Source organism: Toxoplasma gondii, chromosome IV, assembly GCF_000006565.2.
Source record: "Toxoplasma gondii ME49 chromosome IV, whole genome shotgun sequence".
Lineage (NCBI taxonomy): Eukaryota > Apicomplexa > Conoidasida > Eucoccidiorida > Sarcocystidae > Toxoplasma > Toxoplasma gondii.
The window spans coordinates 640781-667784 of record NC_031471.1 but is presented as its reverse complement, the minus strand read 5'-3'; the positions used below and the strand labels follow the sequence as shown (position 1 = coordinate 667784).

The 27004-nt window shown below is 53.9% G+C and overlaps 4 protein-coding genes across 4 annotated transcripts; 2 read left to right on the top strand and 2 right to left on the bottom strand.

The window, feature by feature from the left end:
- Positions 1-172: 172 nt before the first annotated feature.
- On the top strand, positions 173-7560 carry TGME49_319920 (2-oxo acid dehydrogenases acyltransferase (catalytic domain) domain-containing protein). The gene is made up of 9 exons (XM_018782974.1): positions 173-983; positions 1429-1498; positions 1989-2047; positions 2565-2774; positions 3269-4084; positions 4636-4851; positions 5537-5671; positions 6081-6358; positions 7147-7560. Exons 1-9 carry the CDS (start codon positions 810-812, stop codon positions 7196-7198), a joined length of 2010 nt encoding a protein of 669 aa, XP_018638047.1. The 5' UTR covers positions 173-809; the 3' UTR covers positions 7199-7560.
- Positions 7561-9955: 2395 nt separating this feature from the next.
- Positions 9956-21081, top strand: TGME49_319930 (hypothetical protein). The gene is made up of 11 exons (XM_002369819.2): positions 9956-11620; positions 12067-12372; positions 12693-12833; positions 13269-13341; positions 13601-13669; positions 14184-14259; positions 14552-14592; positions 15342-15725; positions 16610-18385; positions 19057-19140; positions 19538-21081. The coding sequence occupies exons 1-11, from the start codon at positions 11478-11480 to the stop codon at positions 19847-19849; spliced, it is 3405 nt and encodes a 1134-aa protein (XP_002369860.2). The 5' UTR covers positions 9956-11477; the 3' UTR covers positions 19850-21081.
- Positions 20120-21020, bottom strand: TGME49_319935 (hypothetical protein). The gene has a single exon (XM_018782975.1). It carries the CDS (start codon positions 20825-20827, stop codon positions 20291-20293), a length of 537 nt encoding a protein of 178 aa, XP_018638048.1. The 5' UTR covers positions 20828-21020; the 3' UTR covers positions 20120-20290.
- On the bottom strand, positions 21050-26280 carry TGME49_319940 (hypothetical protein). Its single transcript, XM_002369820.2, has 4 exons — positions 24898-26280; positions 23467-23809; positions 22475-22803; positions 21050-22035 (listed from the first exon to the last, which is right to left on the bottom strand). The coding sequence occupies exons 1-4, from the start codon at positions 25264-25266 to the stop codon at positions 21883-21885; spliced, it is 1194 nt and encodes a 397-aa protein (XP_002369861.2). The 5' UTR covers positions 25267-26280; the 3' UTR covers positions 21050-21882.
- Positions 26281-27004: the final 724 nt, after the last annotated feature.

Genomic DNA, 27004 nt, shown 5'->3' with positions numbered 1-27004 from the left:
GAGAGTCAAAACTGACCGTTTTCAGTGCCTCCTCAGAGACGGGCAACTCGTGCCTCTCAGCTGCGCGACCGCGAAGTGTCTGTACACCTCAGCCGTCGCCACACGCGTCCGTAGGCGTTGCGCAAAGTCGCGCCTGTCAGGTGTGCCTCGGAAAATGCGTTTTTGCGGCTCTGCTCGATTTTTTTTTGTGAAGAGCATCGCTACGTCGTCCCGCCCGTTCGCTTTCTACTTCTTTTCGTCTTTCACGAACTTCCTGTCAGTGTCAGTGCGCTCAACTGCGTCTTCGAGCTGTGTGGAGCGACTGCGGTCCACGGGGCGACATCGAAAGATCCAGAATCTCCGTCGTTTCCGCTTCTCTTTCTTGCTGGGGCTACGCGCCACTCTTTTCTCTCCACCACATTCGCTCCTTGGCGTTTCCGTAGGTCATCAGGGGCGCAGTGAACTCGAGGATTCTGTCGGAAACGCTGCGTTGGGTTCCCCGTGCGAGGCAGAGACCCCGCGTTCTTCTCTGCCGCTTTGCCTCTTCACACTCTCCACTTCATACCCGGCGTCTGCACGCTGGTGTTCTCTGGAAACTGCCGGGTAGTTCCGACACTGCTCAACCTTCGTGACGCGAACTTTCGCCGCCGTTTGCCGCAGGACGCCTTCTCTCTGCGTCTCGGCCCCTGCTGTGTCTCCCGTCTCGCCGTTCCTTTTCTTCTGGCTCTCTTCTTTTTCCGCTCTTTCTCACTCTGCCCTCACTCGTTCTTCTCGCTTTCCAGCTCTTCCGCGCGTCACCTCTCTCCGCCGTGCACACCCAGCCTGCGAAGATGTTAGCCACCCGCCGCGTTTTCTCTGCGTCGCCGCGTCTTGTATGCGCGCGCGCGGGAATCGCCCAGGCTTTCGTTCCACGTCCTCTCGCTCCTCTCACTCGTCTCGGCGCAGGGTGTCTGCCTCAGAGGCAGCTTGAACTGAACAACGCGCCTCTCGTTCTTCCAGGAAAAGTACGTCTTCTGCTCTCGCGCTGGCCAACTTGATCTCGCGTTCCGGCGCATTTTCCCCGCCTCTTTTCTCCGTTGTCCGCTGTCCCTGCCGCTTCTGTCTCTGTACTGGTCCTCGGGGCGGTGTTCCTCCTCAAGGTGTGTGGCTTCTCTCTCGTCTTCTCGCCTTCTCTTCGGGGTCTCCACAGCGCTGAGTGTCGCACTTTGTTAACGCAGCTTCTGCGACTTTTAGTGTCTCCGGAGAAGCGCCACCGGATTCACGATCGTGTTCCTCGCTTCTCCTCGCCGCGCTGAGCAGACTGGGACGTCTTCCTCGTCGATGCGGCCTGCTGCTTCTGCCTTCTGGTGTCTGCGCCCTCGAGGTTTCTCGCGCGCGTCTCTCCTCTGTGGTGTCTCTTCATGTTGAGTGTCTCTCCTTGCCTCTTCCGTTTTCTTCTGCCTTTTTCAGAGATGCCTCCTGACGGTCTCGCGACCTGCTCTGGCCGTGAAGACCTTCAAACTCGCCGACATTGGCGAAGGTGAGGAGACGAAGCGGAGTTTGCGAGCGGCCGAGAAGCAGGTCTCGCAGCCGAACTCCACCAGCTGAAGATGTCGCTTCTGTCAGTTTTTTTTTTGCGACGCCAAGGCTGTGCTTCGCGCGCGTTCGAAAATAGCGAACAGACAAAGGCTACGCACCCGCATGCTCGTCCAAATTTTTGTCCCTCTCCCAGCGTGACAAACGCGTTCGTGCTTCGTCAGACAGAAGAGACGAGGTGTGTCGGGAACGAAGAGAGGACAGAGCGCGTGTGAGACAAAAGAAAACAGTTTGGATGGTCTTGTTGTCTGGAAATCCGGAAGGGAGAGTCTCGCGGATGACGCTCGTTGACATCGTCTTCTGAAAAAGAGACGTTTTCCGAAGTCTCTTCTCCACTTTCATTCTTTTCCTTGTCTCGCCGTGATCTGTGGGGGCCGGTGGCTCTTCGGATGCAGTCCACTTTCTCTCCGCTCGCTTTTCTCCCTCTCTGTCAGGTATTGCTCAAGTAGAGCTGCTCAAGTGGCACAAGGGAGTCGGCGACCATGTCGAAGAAGTAAGCGTTTTTTTTCTCCCTTTTCCCCTCCTTTTTCAGTTTCTCACGCTCTCTCTCTCTCTGCTTCAGTCCCGGTAAAAAGCTCTCTCCGTTCGAGTTCTCTTTCGCCGTTCAGTCAGTTTCTCGCGTTCTTGACGGATCTTCGAATGCACCCTTGGTGGCAGATGTTGAGGATAGTTAAGAAGAAACGCAGCGATCTTTCCGTGCATACATCTGCTGCTCTTGTGCGTTCCTGGCGACGCGCGTCTCCCCTCCTATCCATCTTTTACCGATTTACTCGCCTTCTCTCCGTTGCCTTCGTTCTTCTCTTCTCTGTGTTCATGTTTCTCTCTTCGTCTTTCTCGTTTCCTCTTTTCTCGTTCCCTCTTCTTTCCCTCTGTCTCTTCGCGTCTCTCGCCTCCTTCTCTCTCTCTAGCGTCTCTGTTTAGTTCTGGTTTCTCTGTGTCCTGCGTCTGCTGTCTTTCCCTCCGCTTCTTCTCCTTTTCACTTCGGCCTCTTGCCTCTCCTTTCTCCACAGATGGACGAGCTCTGTGAAGTCCAGTCGGACAAAGCGGCGGTGGAAATCACGAGTCGCTTCACCGGGACGATTGTCAAGCTACACCAGAAGGAGGGCATGATGGTCCGAATAGGAGCTCCTCTGATGGACATCGACGTCGAGGCTGGCGAAGATCATGCAGAGGAAGAAGAACCTGAAACGAAGGAACGGCCGGCACCCGTCTCCGAACCGGTGAGAACGCGCGCACAGCGCCACTCTCTCAAAACTGTTGAGCTGCTGCCTGAGCTTCGATGCGCGCATGCAAAAGCTGTTTTTCCCCGTTCACAGCGGACGCCTGTGGGCAGCAGTCGACACGAGCGTTCCTGAGTACGCTCTGCGCAGGCGTCGCCTCGAGGGCGGCTTAAAAAACGCTGTAATGGTGTTGTTCCCCTCCAGTCAAATTAGAAAAAAGATCCGCTCTCTGTAGTGGCTGCGGTGTGTATATTCGGATCTGCCCCACCGTGTGTGTCGCTGCCTGGGGAGACACTGCTTTAAAGGTTTCCCTCAGGCGAACGCCGATTCTCACAACAAAGAAAGCAACAACATACAAACGCACACATTTACATGTATATACTTATATAAATGTATGCACATGCTTTCGCCTCGTTTTTCACTGGGAGCGAACTGCAGTGTTGTCTGAGGCGGGTGGACAGAGCAGCGTTTTTCTCCTTGTTTCTCCTCAGCAGGCAGCCGCCTCGCCGAGCGTTGGAGCTGAAGCGTCGAGCACTACGTTCTCTGCGTCTCCAGCTACGCGCCGATTTGCGAAAGAGAAGGGCGTGGACTTGGCGCGCGTAAAAGGCTCCGGGAGAAACGGACTTATTACCAAGGAAGACGTTCTCAAGTTCTTGGAGTCGTCGCAAGTTGCTGCTCCGGCTGCACAGAGTCCGCCACCTGCTCCTGCTCAAGGTCTGCAGAACGCTGTTTGTTCGGAAGCGCGAAACTCAACACAGTCAGGAGTCCAAACGGAGGATCGGTCATCCACCATGTCGTGTCTCACTTCTCCAGGGTCTCTCGGGGCGGCAGGAGTTTCTGCAGACCAAGCTACTGTCTCCTCTGATGCTGGAACCTCTCCGGACGAACCACTTGTCTCCTCTCTCTCTGGATGTACACAAGGTGGAACCTGTGAAGAGAAGACTCCCGTCTCCTTTGCTGGCTCTGGGAAGCAGGCGAAAAAACAGAAAGGACTCCTGAGTGGAACCTCTGTGACGAGCGACGTTTCGGGTGCATCCGCAGCTGAGTCGAAGTCGAATGTCGCGTCTCCGGGACCTGGTGTACGTACACCTGAAGTTACCAGTGGAGCTCCGGCGGGGGCAACAGACGCGTCTGTTTTTCCGTTTTCTCATGGCGCGGATGTCAGTTCCATTCCCGGTGGTTTCGCCTCTACAGGTTCCTTCGCAGGTTCGCCCAACGCTCAGCCTCGCGCAGCACCTGTTGTTCCGCAGCGTCCGCAGCGAGAGACGACGCAAGTCCAGCTAATGGGATTCTCTCGAGCGATGGTCAAGGTGAGCAGAAAGACGAGGCGAAGTAGCATCTCAAAGACAGGAAATGCGTTCGTGTCTCAGGGGCAAAGGCCGAGCTCTATAGATCGCCTCTTGCACAGAAGCCGCTTCTCTGTGGGTTGTTTCGAATCGGCTTCATTTCGACCGGAGATCTGTCTCCGGAGTCCACACTTTCGTCGTAGAACAGGGTGAGAGGAAACAGCGAACTTCGGTCCGTTGTCGAGGGTCTCGTTTCCGAAGCACCGCGCCGGGGATGACTCCTCTCTTCTCTTATTGTCTTTTACCTTGTGGTTCCATTCCACTGTCTTGTGGCTTTTCAAACCGCATTGGTTCCCCCAGAGGCTTCTGCTGTGTGACAAAATCGGTCGTTGTTCTTTCTCTCCCTCCAGTCTGGCGCTCCCTCGTCTCTCTGTCTTGTTTTCCTTCTGTCCCCTGTCCTCTCTATCGCTTGCCCTCTCGCCCCGCCGCCTCTCGACGGTGGCTCTCGCTGGTGCATCGTCTGCGTCTTCCTCTGCGCGTACGAGTGTCTTCGCTCTCCATTTTTTTCTTCTCAGTCGATGAACGAAACCGTGAAGGTGCCGCAGCTGAACATCGGTGACGAGTACGACATAACCGAGTTGACGAAAATGAGGGAAACCTTGGTCGCTCACACTGCAAAGAAATACAACTGCAGACCCACGATCACGGCCTTCCTCATCAAAGCCGTCAGCCTCGCTCTCGACGAAACGCCTATCTTGAACTCCAAGTTCAATGCAGCCACCGGAGACTCCGTAAGTTCTCGCCGATTTCAAAGGAGATGCCTCGAAATGCGGAAAACGGACTGGGTTTCGCGTCCGAAAATCAATGCCTCCCGAAGAGACCAGCGGATCTCGAGTCTCCTGCCTCGCTCGGGTGTACCTGAGGGAGAGGACGTCTCGTCTTTCAGGACGAAACGCATGCAGTTCTCTTTCGCTGCGAATGTTGTTTACACCGCAGGGCGGACAAGCGTCAAGTGTCTCAGATAGAGTTTCTACCTCGACCTTGTCGCTCTGTCCCCTGCTATCGATGTGAAGCTACGCATGCGCCTAGCTAGAACTATGTGGAGCAACTCGCATCTCTCGATTTCAGCGTAGAAAACTGCAGACAAGTGTCTCTGAAAAGTCATTGACCTGCCCTCAATATACATATATAACATATATACATATATAACATATATATATACATATATATATATATATATATATATGTATATGTACGTGTATGTGTCCAGGCATGGTTGATGTGCATGTTGCTCTTTTTTTTAGGGTGTAGCTGTGTCTGCATGTAGTCTTGTCGAAGCTGAGAAACGAGGAAGAGAAGCAGAACTGGCAAGCGAGTTGGCGTCGACTTTTTGAGGGGGTGCATTTTGTGTTTTTACCTCTGTCTCCAACGCGCTGGATATGTCTTTGTTTTTTCCGCTTTTTCTCTTTTCTTCAGTACACCCAGTTCGGCTCGCACAACATTTCCGTTGCCATCGACACACCGAACGGTCTGGTCGTCCCCAACATCAAGAATGTCCAAGACTTGAACGTCCTCGAAATCCAAGCTGAACTTCACCGTCTGCAAGAGCTCGTAAGGTCCACAGACTCCTCGAAAGTCACTCTTCCATCTGCAGAGCAATACTAAGTTTTTCGTCGGTTTAAACAATTGCGCATGCATCTCTACAGACAGACATATATATACACAAACACATACAACTACTTGCATATCTATATACATCTGCATGAAGATATGTGTACTTCGTATATCTTGCTTGGGGGAGGAAAGGGGAGGAGGGACAGTCGAAGAGAGAGATGGGATGCTGACTGGACGCGCAGTCTGCCAGTTGTGTGTGCACCGGGAATTGCCGGCATGCATGCATTTTTCATTTTTTCGAAACCGTGTGTAGACTGCATTTCCTTGGGGTCGAACCTTTTGTACCTCTGCGAAGGTCGCGAAAGTCGACCCGGCGGCTTGGCCTTTTTTCCTGCATTTTTCGTAGGCGACGGCGAACAAGTTGTCGCCGGCAGATCTTCAGGGAGGAACCATCAGCATTTCGAACGTAGGAGTGATCAGTGGAACGTACGTGCATGCGCTCCTCTTCGACGGACAAGCATGCATCATCGGCGTCGGCCAGGCTCGCGACTTGCCGCGCTTCGTCGGGAAAAGCGGACAAGCGTTTGATGAAGACTTGGTTGAAAGAAGAAGAATCATGACCTGCGCCTTCACCGCCGACCACCGACACTGCGACGGCGCAACTGTCGCCAGGTTCAACAAAAGGTAAGAACAACGACCGACGGCGCATCCAGACACTCCGCAGAGTCGTTCACACCTGTATACCCCTGTGCGTACACATCTGTCTTTGCACATGTCCAAGGTGGATATGTGCGCGTCTCTCTATGTGCGTATATGTGCACATATGCATGCATATACATATATATATATATATATAGATATACGTAATATATATGGATATACGCAATATATATACATAATATATATATATATATATATATATATATGTTTATACACGCATATATACATGTACATACATAAAGTGTAGAGATGCAGCTATTTATGTGGGGGTCAGGCGAGTGTGCGGAAGTCGGGAGTGACAAGAACTGCAGAGGTTCTGTGTTTGAAGAGAAGATCAGGGCGTTAGGTGCAGAGAAAGGAGAAGAGCGGAAAGAAAACGCAGAACGAGAGAGAGAAAAAAAAATCTCGGCCGACTTGTGGCTGAGTCTGTGTTTTCGAAACTGGAGAGTTTTCGGGCACCTCTTCGAGCGACAGAGCGAAGGCGTCAGAAAATCTCCACATGATGAGTGCGAGCAGGGACTGACGGTGTTTCTCCGGAGGTAACAGAGACGTCACATTCACCTGTAAAGGGCAACGCTTTTCTCCCGCTTCTCAGCTTGTGTGCTGCCCGGTTCTTTGCCTTTGGGATTGTTTCGCGTAGGGATCTTTGTTTTTCAACGTGTAGGGAGTTGACGTGAGTCTTGAGGTTTTTTCGGAGATCCTTTTCTCTGAAGTGTGAGTTGAGTGTCATGTTTCAAATTCTGCCTTTTCAGGGTGAAGGAGTTGCTGGAGAATCCGGCAATGATGCTGCTTCATCTCCGATAAAGCGGCAAAGCGAAACCGACGCTGTCGGGGTGGACGCCCGAGGACGGCCGGAGATGTGCTTTGACAGAAAGTGGAAGGAAAGTTGTTCTCCGTTTTGCGTTTTAGAAGTTGCGCTGGCCGTTCTGTCAGAGAGGAGAGATTTGTGTATTTTCCGAGGGGAGAAATTCCCTGTCGTTTTTTCCTTTGTTTTCCGTGGTGTCGACACCCGCGCCTGCTCTTGCGTCAAGCGCGTGCTAGTCTTTCCCTTGCACAGGGAAAGGTTCCGTCGGGGCAGCCGAGAGAAAACGCGGAAGCCAGTCTGCTTCTTCACAGACAGAAAAGCGCAAGAGAACCGCAATCCGGTAAAAAACCGCCTTTCAGACGCACAGCTGGAACGAAACGCTCCCTGTCTGTACTCTCCTCGTCATGAGTGAGGAGGGAACGAAACGGAGAAAAGAGGAGGCGGGTCGCATTGGGAGAAAGGCCGCGTAACAAAACTCGCAGAAAAGCCACGATGAATCTAACTCTGTAGCTTAGAGCAGAAACGCGCGAGACGAACCCTTTCGTGTTGCACCACCGAGAGTCGGAAGTCTACGCAGGCGTAATTCCAGATTACACTGTAAATTCCGTTTGTCTGTGTATAAATGAGCTCGAAGGAAAGCGCCGAACGCACACCGGGAGGGGCAACAATGCATTCGGGTCACTGGATGCCACGGAGGTACATCTGCTACGAAAACGCAAACGGCAGAGAAACAAAACTCGCGAATCGAACGGAATCGAGGCTTTTCTCGGCAGCAGAGAAGTGACACTCGCCCCCCAGTGCTCCACAGTGGCGAGGACAGAATCTGGAAAACCAAAGTGTCTCCACGCGTCAGAGCAGATGCAGAAAGTCACACTGGGTTGTGTTTGAAAAAGAAAATTGGCCGAAACCGGCGAATTTTCTTCTTGTGACTCTCAAACGTCGCGTCCCTGACACGTTCAGTCGAGCGTCGTCCGCTTGTTCTCCGAGTTCGCAGAGCTACGAATGCTTGTCGAGTTCCTAGTGGCTACTTCTTTTTACGGTTGATACAGTTCGCGGTCCCCCGGTGGCTGTGGCGTTGGTTTCTCTGGTTTTTCTCCAGTTAGGTCATCCCCGAGCACCCATCCTGGAGGTGGGCAGGTGACCCAAGTCTCCAACTCTGCAAATGGGCACTGTTTCCGCCAAACATCGAAGTCGACATCTTCAGGTTTCGACGCGGGAAGTGGCGGATCACAGCGTGCAAACGGTTTGGAGCAACGATCCGTTTCTGAAGAGACACAAACTTTTAAATACGGGCAACAAAATGCGCCGGGAGCGCACTGAGAGTCTGCAACACACGGTCCGCAGTAGGTCTGCACAAACTGCTCTGCCCCTCTGCAGAGCCACGGCTTCTCGGAAACGTTTCCCCGGAGAACTGGAGAGTCCCGTAACGCGGACATGCTCGCGGCACTGGGGGCCTTGCGGACAAGAAGCGGTCCTGGAAGAGAAAAGAAAAAACGGAGAGAAAGACCGAGAGAGACGCGGCAGAAGGGATGGACAGCCCGGCGGAGTCGTGCACGAGGGACGAAAGCGGACGCGAAGAGGAAGGGGATTTTTGCGGTGGAGTTGCGCAGTTTTGTGTGTGAGAAACAAAAAGAGAGGCAGGCCGTGAACATCGGGGGCTCCTTCTGTGAAAAGGAGCTCAAAAGAACCACAGAGGTAGATGCCTGGGACTCCTCCTCGAAGACTGCCCGGCAAGACGCACAAGTCTGGCATGTCCGAGTTGCTTGTGGTGGACTTTCTTACCGTGCCATTTTGCCTCCGACGCAGAAGCTCCTTCAGTCTCACGACCCCGCACAAAGAGTAACGATGAGACAAGAAGAAAAACGAAGCGACACGAGAAAGCCGCCGAAGTTATGGCCGCGGACTTTCGCGCTTCGCATTGGACAAGTTCCCGTCCCCCTCTCATTTTCTGCTGCGGACGCGTGGAGCGTTCAAGGCTTCTTCAAGGGTGTCTAGAAACGAGTGAAACAAAAGAACTTCTCAAAGGCGCCTCACTGCGAGTCTGGGTCTACGGGGTAGAGCAGGTGCAGCCGATAGGCCTTTGTGCTAAAAGTAAGAACTGTACTGCAAGATCGAATGTGCGAGACCGCGCAAGCTCAGAGAGAGGCACTTGCAGCTTCGTGCAGGAAAACGGCAACGCTGAGGTTCCGTGTGTCAGGTTTCTAGCCAACGCTTCTGCGAACGTCAAGAAGAAACATCTGGGTGGGTGGATCAGATATGTGCCTTGACTTTTTTTGTTCTGTTCAACAACGAATCGCAACTTGTGTTTTTCACGACGTCGGTGTAAACTGTAGACGTCCGCACGACAGCAAAAAGCCTACCGAAGCGGAAGTGCGAACGACTGAGAGAAAGTCTGGCATGTCCCCGTTAGTTCTTCGCCCTTTTTTCGAAAGACAAAGAAAGCCACCATGTGCGATATCCACTAAGGCGCCAACCTACACAGACTTGATCTTTCTAATCCGTCTTCGACAGAGAGAAGCGTGCACAACGAACCAGACGAGCTTCGTCGCAACTTGCAATCGCTTGTGCGCACGAATTCAATCTTGCTTTTTTTGGACTGCACTCCACAAGAAATGCGGCAGTACCCAAAATATCCTTACTCGTCGTCAGGCCAAGAGCGCTCGGATTCCATTTCTTCCTACTCCCTGTCGCGTCGTTCTCAGAGCCGATGCGCAACTGCAGAGGTCGGCTTCAACAGAAGTGGAGTTTCCGTTGCACCCAGCACGAGTCTCGAGACGCTGTCTTCCGTGATTCAACACTCGCGTTTTGTCTGCAGTGGAACTTCTTTGTCCTTGCGCTTCAACTGGCTCTTCGGACCGGTGCGTTCTCGTTTTTCCTGGGTCAGGCTCCGTCGACTACTTCCACGATCTTTTCCGTGGTCTGCATGCACGCTTGACGGCGCAGAAAAGCGCGCTGTCTGTGTCAGCCTGCCTTGCAACGCACAAGAAGCCAACAACATGCAGTAGACGCCACCTGATTTTCTCTCTGCCGTTGCGGCTCTTCGTGTTCTGCGACGTCGCTTTCGAAGACAGCGAGGATTCCGCGAGTTCGCCTCCTCCACGTCGTCCATTCTGCCCCTGGAGGCGGCACCAGGTGTGCCGCGACCTAAGTTTTCGTCTGGGTCTCAACTCGCAGAGGAACGCCGTTTTCTTACCCTTTTTCGCTTCCTGGCTTTCCCAAGTCTTCGTCTTTCCTCTCAAACTCTGTACCTTTTTCTCTTTCCGCATGCTTTTTCCGTCCCCAGGTCTTCTGGTCTTGCCCGCCGCACTCGTCGCCGCCGCTGCGCTGTCACCGCGGGTGTCTTCCCGTTTCTTTTCGCGGATTTCCTTTCTCGTTCTTTTCGCCTCTTTTTCTCCTTTTCCCTCCGGGAACGCAAACGGTTTGCCTTGTTTCTAATCGCCTGCTCAACTTTCGTTGCCCTCTTCTTTTCCGTCCGCTTTTTGGGGCTTTACCGCCACTGCTACTCGTGGTTTTCCTCGCTTCGAGTCAGATGGAGCTTTGAGTCTCTCTCGCTGGCCGTGATGGCGGCTTGCGTGTCTGTTCTCCTTTCTGATGTTCCGCGGCCGACAACAGCGAGGACACAGCGGTGCCCCGACCTTGTTCTTTCTTTCCTCCTGACTGCCGTTCTTGCTGTCGCGCCTACTTTTTCGCCTTCCTTTCTGCGCCTCTCCTCGCTTTCACACGCGCTTTTCTTCGGTCCCATCTGTACGCGTTTTCTCTCTGCAACGCGTTGCTCGTCTTTCTTGGAGAAGACGCTTGAAACTCGCGGAGAGGCAAGACGCGCCGGCACAACCCAGCGTGCACAACCCAGCGTGCAGAGCCTGCGTCCACCTAAGTGAGGGCAGCGCGTCAGCCTGAGCAGAAGTTCCACGGCGAGGTGCAGACTCGTGGTGGCGAACGAGGGACGCTTTCCTGTCCGATTGGTGAGAATCGGAACTGCGCGTTCTTGCCGGCCACTGCGGCATCTGAATCTCCCGCCTCCTGTCGCGCCCACAAGCAACAGGTCGGGGACACAGTGTACAGACACTCGAGAGGGAACCGGGCCGCGCGCGACTCCGGAACGGAGGAGGGAGAGGTGCAGGCGAACGCGACCGGCGCCTGGCGTTTTCGCGGTTGGAGGGAAGACATGCCGCCAGTTGGTCGGAGAGCGGCAGGGAGAAAACGAGAGCGAAACAAGCGACAACAGAGAAGGTGACGAAGAAGAAGCAAGGGAGATACACGAGAGACCGGATTGGTTGTATGCCTCTCTTAGACCAACGAAGCAAAGCGGGAGTGCTTGGCTCCTTCACGGCTACATGCGCGACGAGGGGACAACAGACACAGAAGATGGAGGAAGTCGGCGGTTCGTACTGGTCCATGTTGGAAGAGGAGGAAGACCATCAGTAAGTACGGATAGTCTCGCTGTACGCGTTCTTCTTGTCTGCCGTTTTTGTGAATCTCTCGCGTCGTTTCTGGGTCTCGTTCCTTCCGACTCAGCAACCTTCTTCCTGACGCGAGCAAAACTCTTCGCTCTCCTTGTTTTCGTTTGCGTGCTTCCTGCCCTCTGTCTCTTCCCTCCTTTGTCTTCACCGGCCTTCATCGATTCCTCTGTGTGGCGTCCTCTTGCTTGCCTCCTCTCCCCTTTCTTCTCTATGGACGTCTCTGTCTTCTCTGTCTCTTTCCTTCTCCGCCGTTTCCGCCGCCTGTATATGCATCTCCGTCTCTCTTTGTCTCCCCCTCTCGCCTGCGCCTCTTCCTCTTTTTCTTTGTCTTTTCGCTGCGTCTCCTCGTCTGTGGTTCTCTGAGTCTGAAGGTCCTTGACTCCGAACAGGTTTCGGTGGCTGTGCAGGCAGTGTCTCTCGGCTCTGTTGAGTGCGACGCCCTACGCGTTTGAGTCGCAGGGCTGCGGACTGGACTCTCCGTCGGCCTCTGGGGTGTCTGGCGATGGGATACAAAACAGAGAACTCTGCGCTTCAGAAAACGTGGAACTTCTGAGGGAGGCCGAGCGAGGAGACTCGGAGAACTCGGTTGCAGCGTCCCCGGCAGAGAGCGAAGCAGCTCGCGCAACTGCGGCTGCAGCCACTCTCGAACTCGTCCTCAACAGCGACCAATTTATGCAGGAGCTGCATGCAAAGGAAACCGCTCTGATTCGATTGTACGTTCGCAGTCGAGGCTCTTCTGAAACTCAGACGCGCAACGCAAGCGCCGCTGCCGCGAAGGAGCCACACAGCGAAAAAAAGAGAGACGGGGGACGCGAGAGAGAAGAATCAGAGAAAGATGCAGACGATGAAGGAAGAGACAAGAAAGGAGAAGAAACGAGAGCGAATTCATTTGCAGACGCGCGCGTTGTAAAAGGGTATCTCTTGTTTCCTGGCGGTGTGTACCCAGACGCCCTCAGTCGCTGTTTCTCGCCAACACAAATGCACAGAAACGGCGTTGGCTCTTCCGTTTTCTCTGTGTGGGGTGTACGTACAGCCTCAGCAGCCCGGTGGTGATCAGCGAATTGGTCCGCCTCCTCACCGTCCTCCCGGGGGAAGACGCGTCTTTCGCACAAAAGTTCAGCAGTCCATACTACGCAGCCGAGGTCTTCTGCTCGCACGCTTCTCCGGTCATTCTGTGCGTGCTCGAGAGAGGAAAGAACTGGGGAAATGCGTCCTCTTGCGACCGACATACTGCGCGGTTCTTCTAACGAGAATATATATATATATATATATATTGTTGTACACACGACTTGCAAAGTCTCTCTGTCGCTATATATATATATATATATATGCATATTTATAAGTATACATCTGTGTACGTGAATACTTTTTTGACTTGACAGGTGGGGCAGGTGAGGGGCAATGGAGGAAGAGAGAAAGAAACAATCCCTGCGTTGTTTTCCTGCCTACGTCATTTCTCGTTTTTTATGCGTTTCGTCGCGTTTTTTCCGAGTTTGGAGCCACACAGTTGAGCCTCTGCGTTGGTAGTTGAAGGTCGCTCCGCGTAAAAGACGCTCGCCCTGATTTCCTCTCTGCATGCAACTTCTTTTTCGTGCATGCAATTTTACAGGGCGCTGTTGACGGATCCGAGCTGCGCAGCTGCTCGGGACGCCTTTTGGAATTTCCTTGCAAATCCAGCCCCAGTAAGACGCTTTCTTTGTCAACCTCTTTGTCTCGACACTTGTCCTCTCTCCCCGTTTTCTGCCGGGTCTGCCTCGCGAACCTCTTCTCTCCCCGATCGCGTTTCTTCTTTTCTTTCTGTGGATTTCTCGGCGGCCCTGTTTCTGTCACCTTTCTCTGTTACTTCCCGCTGTCTGTGACCTCGCGCGTTTCGTTCTCTCTGATTCGCTTTCCACTTCCTCATCTCACGCTTGTCTTGGCACTTCTCCGGTGTATGTACAGCTGAATCCCGTGCTGGCGGGCTACTTCTCGCGGTGCTGGCAGTCTATCGTCAAAGCTCACCCCGAAGAGGTGAGAGATCTGGGAGACGAGATTTTTAGAGATCTTTCAGCGCGTCTCGCTGCATGCGGCGCAGACTTGTCCTGTGTATGGACTCGGAGTTTACGAACGATTCTTCTTGACGGGACCAAGACAGATTTTTCTTCCGCGTTTACATTTTGAAACAGAGCTGAAGCAGCGAGAGACAGATCGACAGAGGAAGACAGTGAAACGTGGAGAGAGAACAGAAAGGAAATCCAGCACGAGAGGGAGGAAGAGAGAGAAGCGACGAGATAAACGGAGGGAGAGGGAGAAGACCGGGAAGAAACAAGATATAAAGGAAGACAACAACAATGGGTCGGAGGCACACCGGTGTTTTCCATGCTTTTATTCTTCCTCTTTTTGTGCTCTGTGTTGTCGCGGTCAGACACAACCAGTTTCATTGTGCAGGCCTGTCACGACGTCGTTTTCTCTCGGGACTCGGTAACCTTTCACTTCTCTTTGCATTTCCGTCCTCTCCTGTTGCCTTTCGGTGTCTTTCTGACAGGCAGTGAATTACCTCGCTTCTCTCGGAGATGCGCCGGACGCACTTGCGCGTCACCTCTACAGTCGCTCGATTGCAGGTTTGTGTTCTTCGCCGGTTCACTGAATCGTCTTCTGCGGTTCAGAAAGGTTCTGTCTTTGCCTTCTCTCTTGTTTTCTGGCTTCTCTCCCTTCTTTCGTGGATTCTCCCGTTTCTTCTTCTCCCCGGTTCCGCGCGTCGCTTGAGGCTGCTCCAAGAAACCCTGTCCTCAGCTTCTTTGACTTTGTTTCCCCCGGGCCTTCCGCACCTTCCACTTCAGTTTCGCGAGGACTCTAACGGTTCTCTCTCCTCATCGCTGAGGGCGCTGTTTTCCTTTTCTCTGCTGTTCGCAGATCTGTACAAATGCATCCTCTACGTCGAACAGTGCATTCCGGTAAACTGAACACCGCGCACCACGGTGTACATACAGCGCAGATGCGACGGCGACCCCCGCTCACAAAAATGCATGCTACCCGCACTCCCTCCCTGCTACGCATAAAAACATGTGCTAGCTGGAGAGATGTATCAACACATTCAAGTATATTTTATATGTATCAATATATATATATATATATTTATATTTATACATATATATATATATATATAGATTTGTGTATTTATTTATTCGAGTGTGTCTGCTTGATTTGGAAGAGTCTCAACACCGGAGTGTCGTGGAAGCCTGTTTGACTCGCAAACATACAAGACAACGCATGCGTGCTCGTAGCTGTAGGCATTCTGTAACTTTCTGGAGTGTTTTTGGAAGTCAGCGTTGACTAGGAAGCTCTCTTTGGTCGCGTCGGAAGTCGACTTTTTCACAGTTTCTTCCCAGTGTCTCTCACGTAGGACTTTTCCGTTCAGTCACATGCACTGTGTGGAGAGCGGAGAGAGAATCGGTTTCCTCCGCTCCCCTCCCGCCCCCGCCCCGACCCACACTCTTCGTGTCGCCGTTTTTCTGAGCGCGTTTTTCTCCAGAAGCGACTCGAGTCACAGGAGGAGACCAGCACGGAGACGCCGGTGTCACGAAGGAATGGAGTTGTTCTCACCTTTTTTCCCCCTTTTGCGTGTCTTTCCTGTCTCGCGTTTGTTCCTCTCCCACTCTCTGTGTCGTATTTCTGCGTCCTGTCGTGTGTCTGACCCTCGCAGACGCTGATTGAACCGAGCACGATCATTCCGACTCTCTTTCAGCTGCTGAAGCACTCTGCAGCGACGCGGCCCTCCCCGCGTCTCGCCTCTGAAGTGTCCGGAGGAACCGCCTGCAGCCCCCGAACGACGGACGCGAGGGTGTCCGCCGCCTCTCCGCGAGGAAGCGTCCAGGAGCCTTCGTCGCTTGTCGAGGTCTCTGCGGCCGGCGACGCAGAGGCCAACCAAGCAGACGTCATGTGCGGCCTCGAGGGCCAAGTCTGCGTGACTCTTGTGGCGCGCGAGCTGATATATCAGAGACTTTTCATTTCGTACTTCCCTGTTCTTCTGAGAGACCTGACCAGCGAGCGCGTCCTCCTCCAACTCATCGACATGGTAACCTCGGAGGTGAGCGAAGAGAAGAGACAGAGAATGAAGAGTCGAAGAAAGCAAGATCGGCAAAGAAGAGGGAAGAAAACTCGTTTGCAGAAGGATGTGCAGCAAGAAAGTCGTCCTTTACATCCAAACAACGACCTGTTCAGTTCTAATTGCATCTGTAGAAAAGGAGAATCATTTCAACATCACAGTTCAACACCCCACACAAAAGCAGACTGGCTGTCCCTGTGGCGCGCCTCGCTGTTCATAATGGGCGACAGAGACACCCGTCGCTTCATCCACTTAGAATTCGGAAAAACGTAGCCAGTGGAGCTGCAACCCAAGAGCGGAGATGCAGATGAAAAGAGGTGGATCGGGGCAGACACCACAACAGGCGCGCGTGTGAGAGGATCGCGAGCGAAAGAGTCCTTTCCGGTGCTCTTTTCTTCTCGGCCGTGCGCCTCTTCTTTGTTTTTCGGCTTACTCTCACTCTTCCTCTCATTCTCCCCCTTCTGGTGTTTTTGCTTTCCTTCATCTGCTCCTTGCCGGCCTTGAGCTTCTTCTTCTAGCTCTCTTCCCTCATTCTGGTCTTCGTGCTGGTGTTCTTGTTCTTGCTTTCGTTCTCCTTCTTGCTCTTCTCCCTCTGGCTCTCCGGCTTGTTCTCCTCGTTCTTCTGCTTCTTCTTGTTCTCGTTTTGCGCGTTTTCTCCCATGTGTTTTCCCTGTTCGCCGTTGCTTAGTCTTCGCCTCTCGTTTCGGCCCCGAGGAAGCAGTGAGTCGGTGTATTCCTTCCACTGTTCCTCCCTGCGAAGAGGCGACTTCCGGTGTCGCGTTTCCTTTCTTCGCCGGCCTGCTGGCCTCCGTCGCTCGCCGCTTCGCATTTGCTTTCGCGGTATGCGCGTCTGCTGTCCTCTCCAGTGCGCCTCCTGCGTCTCCTCGGGAGTGTCGATTTTGACGGATCTGCTCTGCTGCACTTGTGTGGGAGACAGCCAGATTTCCGAGGTTTGCGGAGGGCCTTCTTCAGACCCGCCAACGCTCGGCGCCCTGATGGACTGCACAGACGCAGCGGCCTCCGAGGCCGCAGATGGCGGCGAAGTCGCGTTTGTGCAAGTTGGGGAGAACGGAGGCGAGGAGCGGCAAATCAGCGGCGCGGAGCGAGACTCGGAGACCGGACGAGACGGCGGCGCGCGAGAAGGGGAGACAGGTCGGGGAGGAACGGCAGAAGAAAAACAGGAACAGACGGACGAAGGGAAGGCAGGCAAGAAGGAAGAAAGGAGGGAGGAAGGAGCGGAGGATGCAGAGAAGAAGAGACGCGATTTAGAGTCCAGGGAACACTTCGCCGACCGCCGTGAGGGGGGTTTGGGTGCTTCCAGCGAAGGCGACGCGTCGGATGTCTCGACAGCAGACGAGAAGAGAGAGGCAAAAGAAGAAGAGGGGAGAAACAACGCGTCTCGAGAGGAAGAAACACAGAAGCAGCCACCTTCGGATTCGTCTTCTGCGCCGCGGTCCTCAGCGGCCGTCTCTGCCGCTGCGCGAGATGGGCTCGCGGCAGAGACGGGAGAGACAGTCGGGGAGGAGGACGTCTCTTCTGCGTTTCGCTGTCTTGGCGGGACCTCCGATGGGGAGTCTCAGCGGACACACGGGGAGGCCAACCAGGAAAAGTCAGAGAGAAGCGTCCACACTCTTTCTGGAGAGCAAGAGTGCGAAGAAAGCGACTCGCGGACGACGCCGGAATTCAGCTTCCCAGTCGAAGATGAAACGCTCGCGGCTTCCGTCGTCGCGAAGGAAGACCGAAAGTGGATCGAAGAGCTCGAAGCTGGCGAGTTCGTCGAGCTGTACATACACCCCCACGTCGACCGGCTGATGGCGAAACTGACTGCGTGTTGCGGCTTCGAGGAGGTCCCTTCTGATGAGGAAGTCGGGGCAGACGAAGACCTCGAAAGAGAACACAAAGAAACCCCCACTGAACGCGTTAAAGGCGTCCTCCCCTCTTCTTCTCCCTCTTCTTCTTCTCTGCCTTCTCCCTCTTCTTCTTCTCTGCCTTCTCTGCCTTCTCCCTCTTCTTCGCAGGCGGCTGCGCGTCCCGTAGAGTCGTCTGGAGGTCTGTCTTCTGCGTCCATGTTTCGTCCTCGCTGGAGGCTGAAGAAGACGAGGCGTCCGTCTGCTGGAGTTGCGCGTCTGGCGAACGGCGTTTTTCCCGCGGTCGGAATGGAGACGCTTGAGTTGCTGACGTTGGTCAAGTCTTTGCTAAAGAGCAACGCTGTGAAGACGGCCTCCGCGTTGCTGGAACGAGGGGTGCTCGACCTCGCAGTCGAACTCCTCTTTCTCCATCCGTGGAACACACTTCTTCACCTCACGGTTACCGACATGCTGCAGTCTCTGCTGCACCGTGGCGATTCCGAAGGCGCCCGCCTTCTTCTCCGGACTCGGCTTGTGCCGCTCCTTGTCACTCACTTTCAGCGGAAGCGCGGCGATCGAGAGTCGGCGCGGCGAGAGAGCTCTCGCGAGCGTTTGGGGTCCGGGACCAGCACAGAAGGAGACAGGCGACGGAGAGAGACGGACGGGGAGGACGAGGGGGAAGGCGGCTGCAGACGCGGCAGACAGAAGAAAGAAAGACGCGAGACCTGCGGATACACCGCACACCTGCTCCAAGTTGCTCAGCTGGTCGGCGCCACGCTCGAGGCGAAACCGGAGGTAAGGAGGGAGACGAAACTTTGAGGCGGGAGACCGAGAAGGAAAAAACAGGAAGAAGAAGAAGAGACAAGAAGAGAGGAAACCGGAAGAAGAGTGTACGGAAGGCTGGGACGCGAGGAGAGTTGCACAGGTACGGCAGGGGGACGAATAAAACGCGCATGCACAACCGAAGCCGAGCGCTTGCCACTCAGAGCTCGTTCTTGGTTCCAGCACGCAGAAGTTTCTGGGAAAAAAGCACAGACCAGGGAAGTGTGGAGAAGAGGGCAAACGGGATGTTGGGAGTGGAAGATTGATGGTTTTTTTCGTTCCACGGGCTCTTCAAAGAAAAAGTCTCAGGTTGATTTCTTTCTTCATAGCGCGCAGAACCGAAAGCGCCTGTGCTTCGGTAATGGAGTGGACTGACATTGCATCTCGGCTGTACGTACACCCGAGGATGGCAGGGGCTATAGCAGGCAGAAGCAAAACTAAACTGAAGAGTGTGTGGCTCTTGTTCTGTCGAAGAGACTGCAGTTGGAATGAAGCGAAACAACGCAGTGCGTGCTCTGCGGATATCCGCTTTCCTTTGTTCTGCGGCTTCTGAGTCTCGATCTGGTTTTCTCGGGAAAACAGGCACACTCAGGCGGCGTGAGCTTCTCTCAGTAAACGTGCATGCATATGTTGTGTATTTACAGCTCATGGACCTCCTGCCGCTCAGCTGGCAGCAACAGTGGGAAGCTGTGGTCGGCGAGTTGCTGTACTACCAGCAGATGATCCTCGTAAGGTTCAGTTTTCTCACCGGGGCCGGTGTATGTACACTCTTGTGTTCTTCAGCTCCGCTTTACTGTGTCGTGTGCGTTCTCTGTCGCGTCTCCTTTCTCCTCTTCTCTGACTCGCCTCTCCTCTCGGTCTCTCGCTGTTCGTTCTCTTTGCACCCTGTCCTCTCCCCTTCTTTCTCTCGCCTTTCCTCTGGCTCCGTTCGCTTCTCTCTCCGCCTTTTCCACGTCTTTCACTTCCTCGTCCTTCCCTTTTAGAACGTGCACTGCGATGAAACACAATAACGGCCGTCCGCTTTCTTTCCTCCTTGTGTGCGCTGTCCTCCCCGCGAGAGGAGTGTCTATCGACCTCAGTCCCGTTTCGCTTTCCGGTGTTTCTACCTTCTTTGTGGATTTACAGAACGAGGATCCGGGGAGTTTGGACTTGGAAGAAGGCGCGCTGACGACGCTGCCAGCTGTACGAACACTGGAGGACGGATTCGGCGGTTCTGGGGTGTACACGCCCAAGGTGGGATTCGAGGAAGAAGAGGGTGGCGACTCGGCTTTCGCCGTGCAAGACGCATGCGCGAATTCTTCGCACTTCGTAGGAGTCACCTCTGACAGCGCGAATGCGTCCTCGAGCGCCTGTCTCTCTTCCGGAGCTCGGTCTCTCTCTGCAGCTGCTGAGAACGCCGCACCGACCAACCGAGAACTTGAGATTTCTCTTTCTTAGGAACAAAGACCTGCGGCGGCCTCGGCCTTTCACACGATCCGCCAGGACTCCATCGCCGTCGAGCACCTGAAGGCAGAGTCTCCCGTGCTGGGGTGTACAGACACCTCGACACGAGGGGGAGACGAAGCCGGAAAGTCTGCAGCCTTCGGACTGCGTACAGAGGAGAGAGACGAAGGATGGTGTGAGTGGAAACAAGGAGGAAGCTGTGAAGAGTCGCGGCTGGAGAAGGCGGAGGAGGGTGAGCACTGGGAAGACTAAAAGGTGGAAACACGGGGAAAAGAAGGCAGTCTGAAGAGCGAACGCGGGGAAAGAAGCACCGTGTGAGAAGGGTGGAGGTTTCGGCAAGGACGAATGAGAATTTTCTGAGAAAAAGACTTCCCTTTTTCGTTCCTGGCTTCTTCTGATCCTTCATTCTCTTCTTATCACGGCCATGAGAGTTTCCTAGTGTTTTCTCTCTCGTCTCCTAAAGCTTTCCGGACAAGCGAGGACGCAGGGAGAGTTTCGAAACAGCAGGTGACATGCGTCAAGCTCCATAATCGCATCTGCAGGGGTCGGGGCTGTTGGCGGCAGAACTGATTCTGAGAGGTCTTTTTGCGCGTCACAAGAGAGTTGTTCAGGTCTCTTTTTCACCACACAGTCCTTCCTTTCGTGCATGCGCTCCACTGAGAGTCTCCCACGAAGAAGGCCGCAGCAGATTCCAAAAGAAAGAACAGAAACACCTGTATGGCTGCGGTTGGAACCGAAACCACGTATTCGATCTGACAGTTTTTTTTCCTGATTCCTAGCTGACTCTGACTCTCGTTCAGGGAGGACTGATCCAAAGCGCCGCGAATCCCAGAGTCCCTGATTATCTTTGTGAAAAACCTGCGTGGAGTTCCACTCGGTCTTCTCTCCCCCCCTTCTTCGCTGCTCTGAGACGCCTTCGTCTTTCCGGTGGAATTCTTCCTCCCGGCGTCTCGGCTGCTCTCTCCTGCACATGTTTCCTGCCTTCGTCTCTCCTCTCTGAGTTTCTCTGCTCTGCAATGCAGCCTTCTCCTCGCTGGCGCCGTCGTCAGTCTGCGAGGCTGCTGAAAGCACGCACTATCGAGCGTCTGAGCTGCGCTCTGCGCGAAAGCGATCCCTTGCAAAGAGGAGGAATCCAGCCAACTCGACGTCGTAGTCGGGAAACGCCTCTATCATGCAAAGGAAATGCATTTACCTGCTGCAGTAACGCAGTTGCTAGCAGAAGCATGTTCCTCAAATATAGAGTTCTGTTTTCGAGGATAGTTTGCATGTCTTACAACGACTCTTTCTTCCTCAATTACCATCACTCTACCGTCTTAGTCTGCTTCAGAATCGATTTGTGCTTTTGCTAGAGATCAGCAGATCCGGTTCAAGAGGGAACTCGCAGCAGGGCGGGTGTGCAGGACGTTGCATGCTCCCTGACAGCCTCTCGCGTCGTCTCACTGCCCACGACGCCAGGGAAGCGGCACATGCAGCAACGGAGCCGTGACATATTCCAAACGGTGTGTCTCCCCGGAAAAGTCGCTGAAAACGCGAGACGCGTTTTCACTCCAAAAGAACGCCCACCAACCACCAAGTTGCACGCAGCTGTTCACAGACAGCAGAGGCAAGGTGTATATACACTCGAACCGGTAAGCGCGGCGGAAAGACGAGGAACAAGAAGACCGCCATGTTCAGTACGCCGAGAGCAGGGAAATCCAGCGTGTCTACGAACACCCGGCACCTGTCTGCGAGCTGTACAAACGTCACCGTATTCCTTCGGGAGTTCCCGTCTCATCGCTGCTTTCTTTGAAACTCTCCCGTGTGTCTGCATTCCTGCTGAAGCAACCCAAAAAACACCCGAAGGCCGACAAGGCATCTTCGACAGACTCTGAACATGCCAGATTCGGCACTGGAAAAAAAGGTGTGTAACGACTGCAGCCTCTATACCTATACACATCTGCATATACATGTGAAGAGTTCCACAAGGAAACGAGGTAAATATTTGCTCGAGGCAAAGTCGTTAACTTCGACTCCGCCTCGCGTCGCAGCTATCCTTTCTTGATGATCTTCTGCATCGTCTTCCTCTGCCTCTCCAAAGTCTGCTGATTCGCATCCACGTTCTGGTTGATTTCGTCGAGCAAATTGTTCTGCTCCTGCAAAGCTCCGTTCATCTGGACCGCTCGGCCGTGAAGCTCTTCCAGCTGTACATACACCCGAGCAACAACGCACTGACAGCCACTCTGTTACGTCTTCTAAGCTTTGTCTCCACGTTTTGGGGAAGAGACCCATTCTCAAATTCCAACTGGACTTGCTTTCGACTTTGTGTCACATCCCCTGTCTCGGACGTCCCTCCAAAGAGCTGTCAATTTACTCGCTCTCGACAGAACTGTTCTTGTCCCCTGAAACGCCTCTTTTTCGAGTGGAAAACGCGGTGCAACTGTTGACGCAAAGCTTGAACGCGTCTGTGTGTCCTTCCCGCTCTGTATCCCGTCTCACAAGAGACAGAACTGAAGTAAATAAATTGAAGAATATGCGTTCACATACAAGAGCGGCGCAGAATCTCCTCTCCTCAAAGCTCAAGCCCACAGAAAGTCGGTAATAGTGCTCTAAAAGGAAGGAAAGACTCTCTTTTGAACGAACCATGACAGAAAGTTTCTCAAGATCTCCTTCGAGCCTCGTGTCGAAGTCGGTTGTTCGCGCTCGATGCGCCTGGATGAGTCTTTGCCGTCTCCTTTCTTCTTGTGCATCTTGTTCTCTGTGTTCTCTCTCCCATTCCGGGAGGTTCTCTCTGTCTCTCTGTGTGACGCTTTTCTTTCCTTCTGAAGAAGAGGAAACTCTCTGGGAAGGCGGAGAGGTGAAGAGCTGAGTAAAGGATCCCCACCATGTCTTCATCCCTTTCAGCAAGTAGTCCGAAGTCTGAAGATTCGCCTTGATGTCGTCTGTCGTGTCTTTTATTCCCCGAAGTTGCTCTGGAAATGAGGAAACGCGAGAAACAGCACACAAACAGATAGGGCAAACATGTAAACACAGAAGGACGACCTCCCCGTAGTCTGAGCCGGGTGGCTCGACGCCCAGTTTCTTCTGGGCCTTGCGACCCTAAAAAGAGGAGCAAAGCACGGAAAACGCGCTAGACGGACGCACTCAGGAAGGCGGCGAAGGAAACGAAGAAAGAAAAAGGAAAAGAAGTAGAAACATAAAACGAGGATGAAGCAGAGAGAAGAAGAGCGTCCCTGAAATAAATATCGAAGACGCGATCACCACTGCCTGGACACTCCTTCGCAGTGTGAGGGTGTTTATTTTCCGATTTTTCCAGACTGGAACAACGCCTTTTTCTTTGCAGCATCGAAGAAGCGACCTCTCTCTCCAGTGCACAATGGCACGCGTCAATGCCTTTTGTCCCTGGACACTTGAAGCAAAAAGCCATATCTTCCCTCCATTCGCTTTTTCCCCGGAAGCGCAAGCAGAGAGGAGGCCCAGAAAGAAGCAGCGAAAACTGCGCAAGAAGACAAACAGCGCGCATGCACCCCCAGCCACAGGGTCCAAATGGAACGCAGCGAAACCAGCAGCTGGTTCTCGACTTGCGACACACGAGGCGCCTCCACCGGAACCGGGGAGCCTCCTCTGCATCTCACCGGACTGCGCATCGAGCTGGACTGCAGTGCGTTGTGAAACCTCATTGGTCTCTGCGACGACTCGCAGGGAGGACTGCAGGCTGTCTAGACACTCGCCCTCGAGCTGCCTCACTCGATCCCCCCTGTCTCGGCTCGGCACTTGGTGCGCTGCTTGCATGCGCTGAGACTCTCCGAAAAACGGCGACGCAGATGGCGAAGAAAACGGGAAGGAAGAGGACGCAGAGTCGGAATCGAGTGGCAGAGACCGCTGCTGCCAGGCCGGCGGGAGCGCGTACTCCGGAGAGGAGGCTGAGGCGCCCTCTGCTTGACGGGAGATGCGCGAGCGCGGGGCGGACTCTCTCGCCTGAGAACGAAAGGAGACATCTGATTCAGTGAACAGTGGAGTTTGCGCAGCAAATGCTTCTAGAGAGTCTGCCTAGGAAACCGACGCATGGGGAGACACTGCACAGACAAAGTCGAACAGAGAAGCTCCGGGACAACAGGAGGGGGAGGTTCGGTGTTCAACTTCCCTCCCTGCAGGGACTCCAGGTCGCGCTCCTGCAGCTCGCCGCGCTGGCCAAGACCCTGGCAGCGCCTCTTTGGACATCTGAACTGGATTTTCCACTTCCGTGACGCAGACGGCGTCGACGGGGAGAGGAACGACACTGGCGAGGCGGAGCTCGACTCACTGCTCCAGCGACTCCACCACATGCACTCCAGAGGCTCGTCGCAACGCGTCAACGCAGCAGAGTTGTTCGCACGGAGTTCACTCTCAGATGTCCGTTTGAACTGGAAAGTCCCTCAGAGGCCGCCCCCTACGTCAGACGCTGTGCGCTTGCCCGCGAGGGAAGTTGAGGAACGCTCGGATTCAGGCGCAGAGGCATAGGCTCGAGACGTTCCGAGCCGGCGAGACATCACCACAGGCTCCGCCGGTCGAAAGGCTGTCAGGAGCGAGAGACGCACGACTCAACGCAGAAGTAAAGAAGACGACGCCAGTGGCTGCATGTAAATGTTTCTCGCGACGACTGTTCGCTCGCGAGAGTGGAACTCGAATGGACAGAGACTCAGAGACGCAGCGGAGCAGGGACCTGAATTGGCAGCGACGGGCGTGAGACCGAAGCTCGACGGCATTTGTTTTTCTCCGCGTTGAAGGCGCAGTGCGGATTCCCACAGGCGCATGCAGGGAAAGGCATGTCAACCTGAGAACGAGTGACTTCGAATCTCTAGATCTGCACTTTTCCTCCGCTCGCGAAACGGCGTCTCTCTGTCGAGAAGCACAAGTGAGTGGGTGGCAGCCTGCCGAGGAACCGACCGTGTCGAGAAACAGGAACGGGTCGTATGCGACATTTTTCCAGAATGAAAAGTACGCCATTCCCGTGGTTCTCTGTCCTGCAGAAAGACTGGAAAACACTGTTTTCAAGCAAGAACAATCGAGTCCCAGCTCCGACTCACCCTGCGCAGATCGCTCTTCGGAGGCAAGTCACTCCGGCGCCCCGCCGAACTCATTTCGCTTTTCCAGGAGAACACTGGGCGCGTCAAACAAGGACGAGGTGACCGAAGACCTCGCTTGCTCCTCTTCGGGTACGCAGAGAACTTTCTCGTCTTGCAAAGCAGGCCCTGCGGGGCGGAGTGTGCCGCTCTGCGTCGACGGCTTAGAAAACAGAGGAAGGGAGGACGAAGCTGGTAGGAAAGCCACTCAAGGGGAGAGAGGCGAGGACGTAGAGAAATCGAGACGAGCCGAAGACGCCCAGAGACGGCGGTGCAAACCACAAAGAATAAACAGCAAGGGTGGTGAAGACGAGGAAAGTAGTTGAAAAACATCAAGGCCGTGAGAAGCGTTAGGGAGACATGGGGATCCTGGCCAGCGCAGGAGAGTTGAGTTCCCGAGGAAAGCGTCTAAGAACAACGACCCTGTCCAGAGAACGGAAGAGAACCGGAGACCTGCCCCGAACTTTCCTCGAATACAGACATCAGGGAAAACGAGTAGCACACGGTGTCTTGGATGACTTCGGCGGAAGAGAAACGCCGCGGAAGAGACCAGTGTTTGCACAACCGAACGGCGGGGACAAAGGAGAAGGAATGGAGAAGAAACCTTTGTCTTGTCCACTTCGAAAGGGTGAAGAAGCAAACACAGGCAAGTCGTGGGGTCTAAGAAAAGAGCAAGCTGGGGGAAATGCCGTGCTGCCCGCCCCCCTCCCCCCCTCCGGGACCCGGGTCGACGAGGGACTCGTTTTCAACGGAAAGTGGAGAAAAAAGTAAACGGAAAAAGCAGAATCCCGTTGTGACGGTTGACGCAATCACACAGGGAAAGGACGGGACCAGAACAGTAGCTGAGGGCCATCGAAAAACGCCCGTTTCTTCCGGTGGCAAAAACGACACGGCAGCAACCCGCGGACCTGCGGCGCGCGTGGTTGCAACGAAAGACGAGAGACGGAGATCAGGGAGAAAGGGTAAAAAGAGCGAGGGAAGAAAAAAGTCGAAAGAGCGCGGAAACATACCGAAAGAAAAAACGCTCAGGCGCTTCAGCAGTGGCAGACGCGACGCCAAGAAGATACGCAGAAATTCAGACTGGCATGGACGGAGAATGCATGTTTCGGAGGCACAAAAGGCTTCAGGCGAGCCGAGACGGCCTAGCGGTGCGACGCGTTCGTTCGTCAGAAAAGAAGAAACAGAAAAAGAGCGTGGGAAAGGATGAAAGTTCGAGACGTTGCGTTGAAGAATTCCCAAAGTCTCTCGGTCGAACGTGACGCACAGAAACAGCTGTAGCCGCGAACGAAGGCAAAGTGCGACAGAGAGTCAGAGAAAGAGGTTCTTTGAGGCTCGAATCGAATCATGTTGAGGTGCAACTGATTCTTCGAGTTGGAAAGAAGTTTTTCCAAAGACCAGAAGGTTCGAGAGTCGGAACACGAAAAAACGCTCGCTGGACAAGACGCATGCAGTCTACGAAAAGCGGCCCGCAGAGGAAAGCAGACGTCCGCAGAATCCAGCGGTCTTCACCAACACAGAGCCAGACTCCCATTGTGTTTGTCATAGGTCGGCTTCCTCTTCTGAATATCTTCGCTGCAGTTTGGTTTCCTCACTCTAGTCGTTAGGACCGCCTCAAAGTACAGAAAAACCATGGGGCACATGCAGATACATACACGTACACAAATGGTATAGTTACACATTTACATACGGTATATATGTGAATACCGTTCCATTGAGAAGCGTACCATTGTATTCGTTGATCATAGATATGCACTTTGGTGAGATACAAATCGCACATGCAGACACTCTGCAGGATCTGGGATACTGAGTGGGCGCCAGATATGCAGAGCTGAACGTGGCTACGTGGGTGTATGCTGGAGTTCTTTCTTCCGTCTTGGTGAGGAATCAGAAGCGCGTGTTTGAGAAGTGTCATACGCTTCTTGGCAAACAGCTGTAGGCGTTGCACACGGCCAACTAAGGTGCCGGCAAGTCGGTAAACAAAAGAGAGAGCTCATTTAGGCAGTTCGTCCGATGACGCTGAAGACCGGCGAGTTTTCGCGTTAAAAGACTACAGCTGAGTTCGAACGGGCAG

Coding starts and splice junctions, on each gene's coding strand:
- TGME49_319930 (XM_002369819.2), top strand. CDS start 11,478: ATGCCTCTCTTAGACCAACGAAGCAAAGCGGGAGTGCTTGGCTCCTTC. Junction 11,621..12,066: donor GAAGAGGAGGAAGACCATCA/GTAAGTACGGAT, acceptor GTGGCTGTGCAG/GCAGTGTCTCTCGGCTCTGT. Junction 13,342..13,600: donor TCCTTGCAAATCCAGCCCCA/GTAAGACGCTTT, acceptor GTGTATGTACAG/CTGAATCCCGTGCTGGCGGG.
- TGME49_319935 (XM_018782975.1), bottom strand. CDS start 20,827: ATGTGCAGGAGAGAGCAGCCGAGACGCCGGGAGGAAGAATTCCACCGG.
- TGME49_319940 (XM_002369820.2), bottom strand. CDS start 25,266: ATGTTTTTCAACTACTTTCCTCGTCTTCACCACCCTTGCTGTTTATTC. Junction 22,804..23,466: donor CCAGCTCGATGCGCAGTCCG/GTGAGATGCAGA, acceptor CCTCATTTCCAG/AGCAACTTCGGGGAATAAAA. Junction 22,036..22,474: donor TTGAGAAACTTTCTGTCATG/GTTCGTTCAAAA, acceptor GTGTATGTACAG/CTGGAAGAGCTTCACGGCCG.
- TGME49_319920 (XM_018782974.1), top strand. CDS start 810: ATGTTAGCCACCCGCCGCGTTTTCTCTGCGTCGCCGCGTCTTGTATGC. Junction 2,048..2,564: donor TCGGCGACCATGTCGAAGAA/GTAAGCGTTTTT, acceptor CTTTCTCCACAG/ATGGACGAGCTCTGTGAAGT. Junction 5,672..6,080: donor TTCACCGTCTGCAAGAGCTC/GTAAGGTCCACA, acceptor CATTTTTCGTAG/GCGACGGCGAACAAGTTGTC.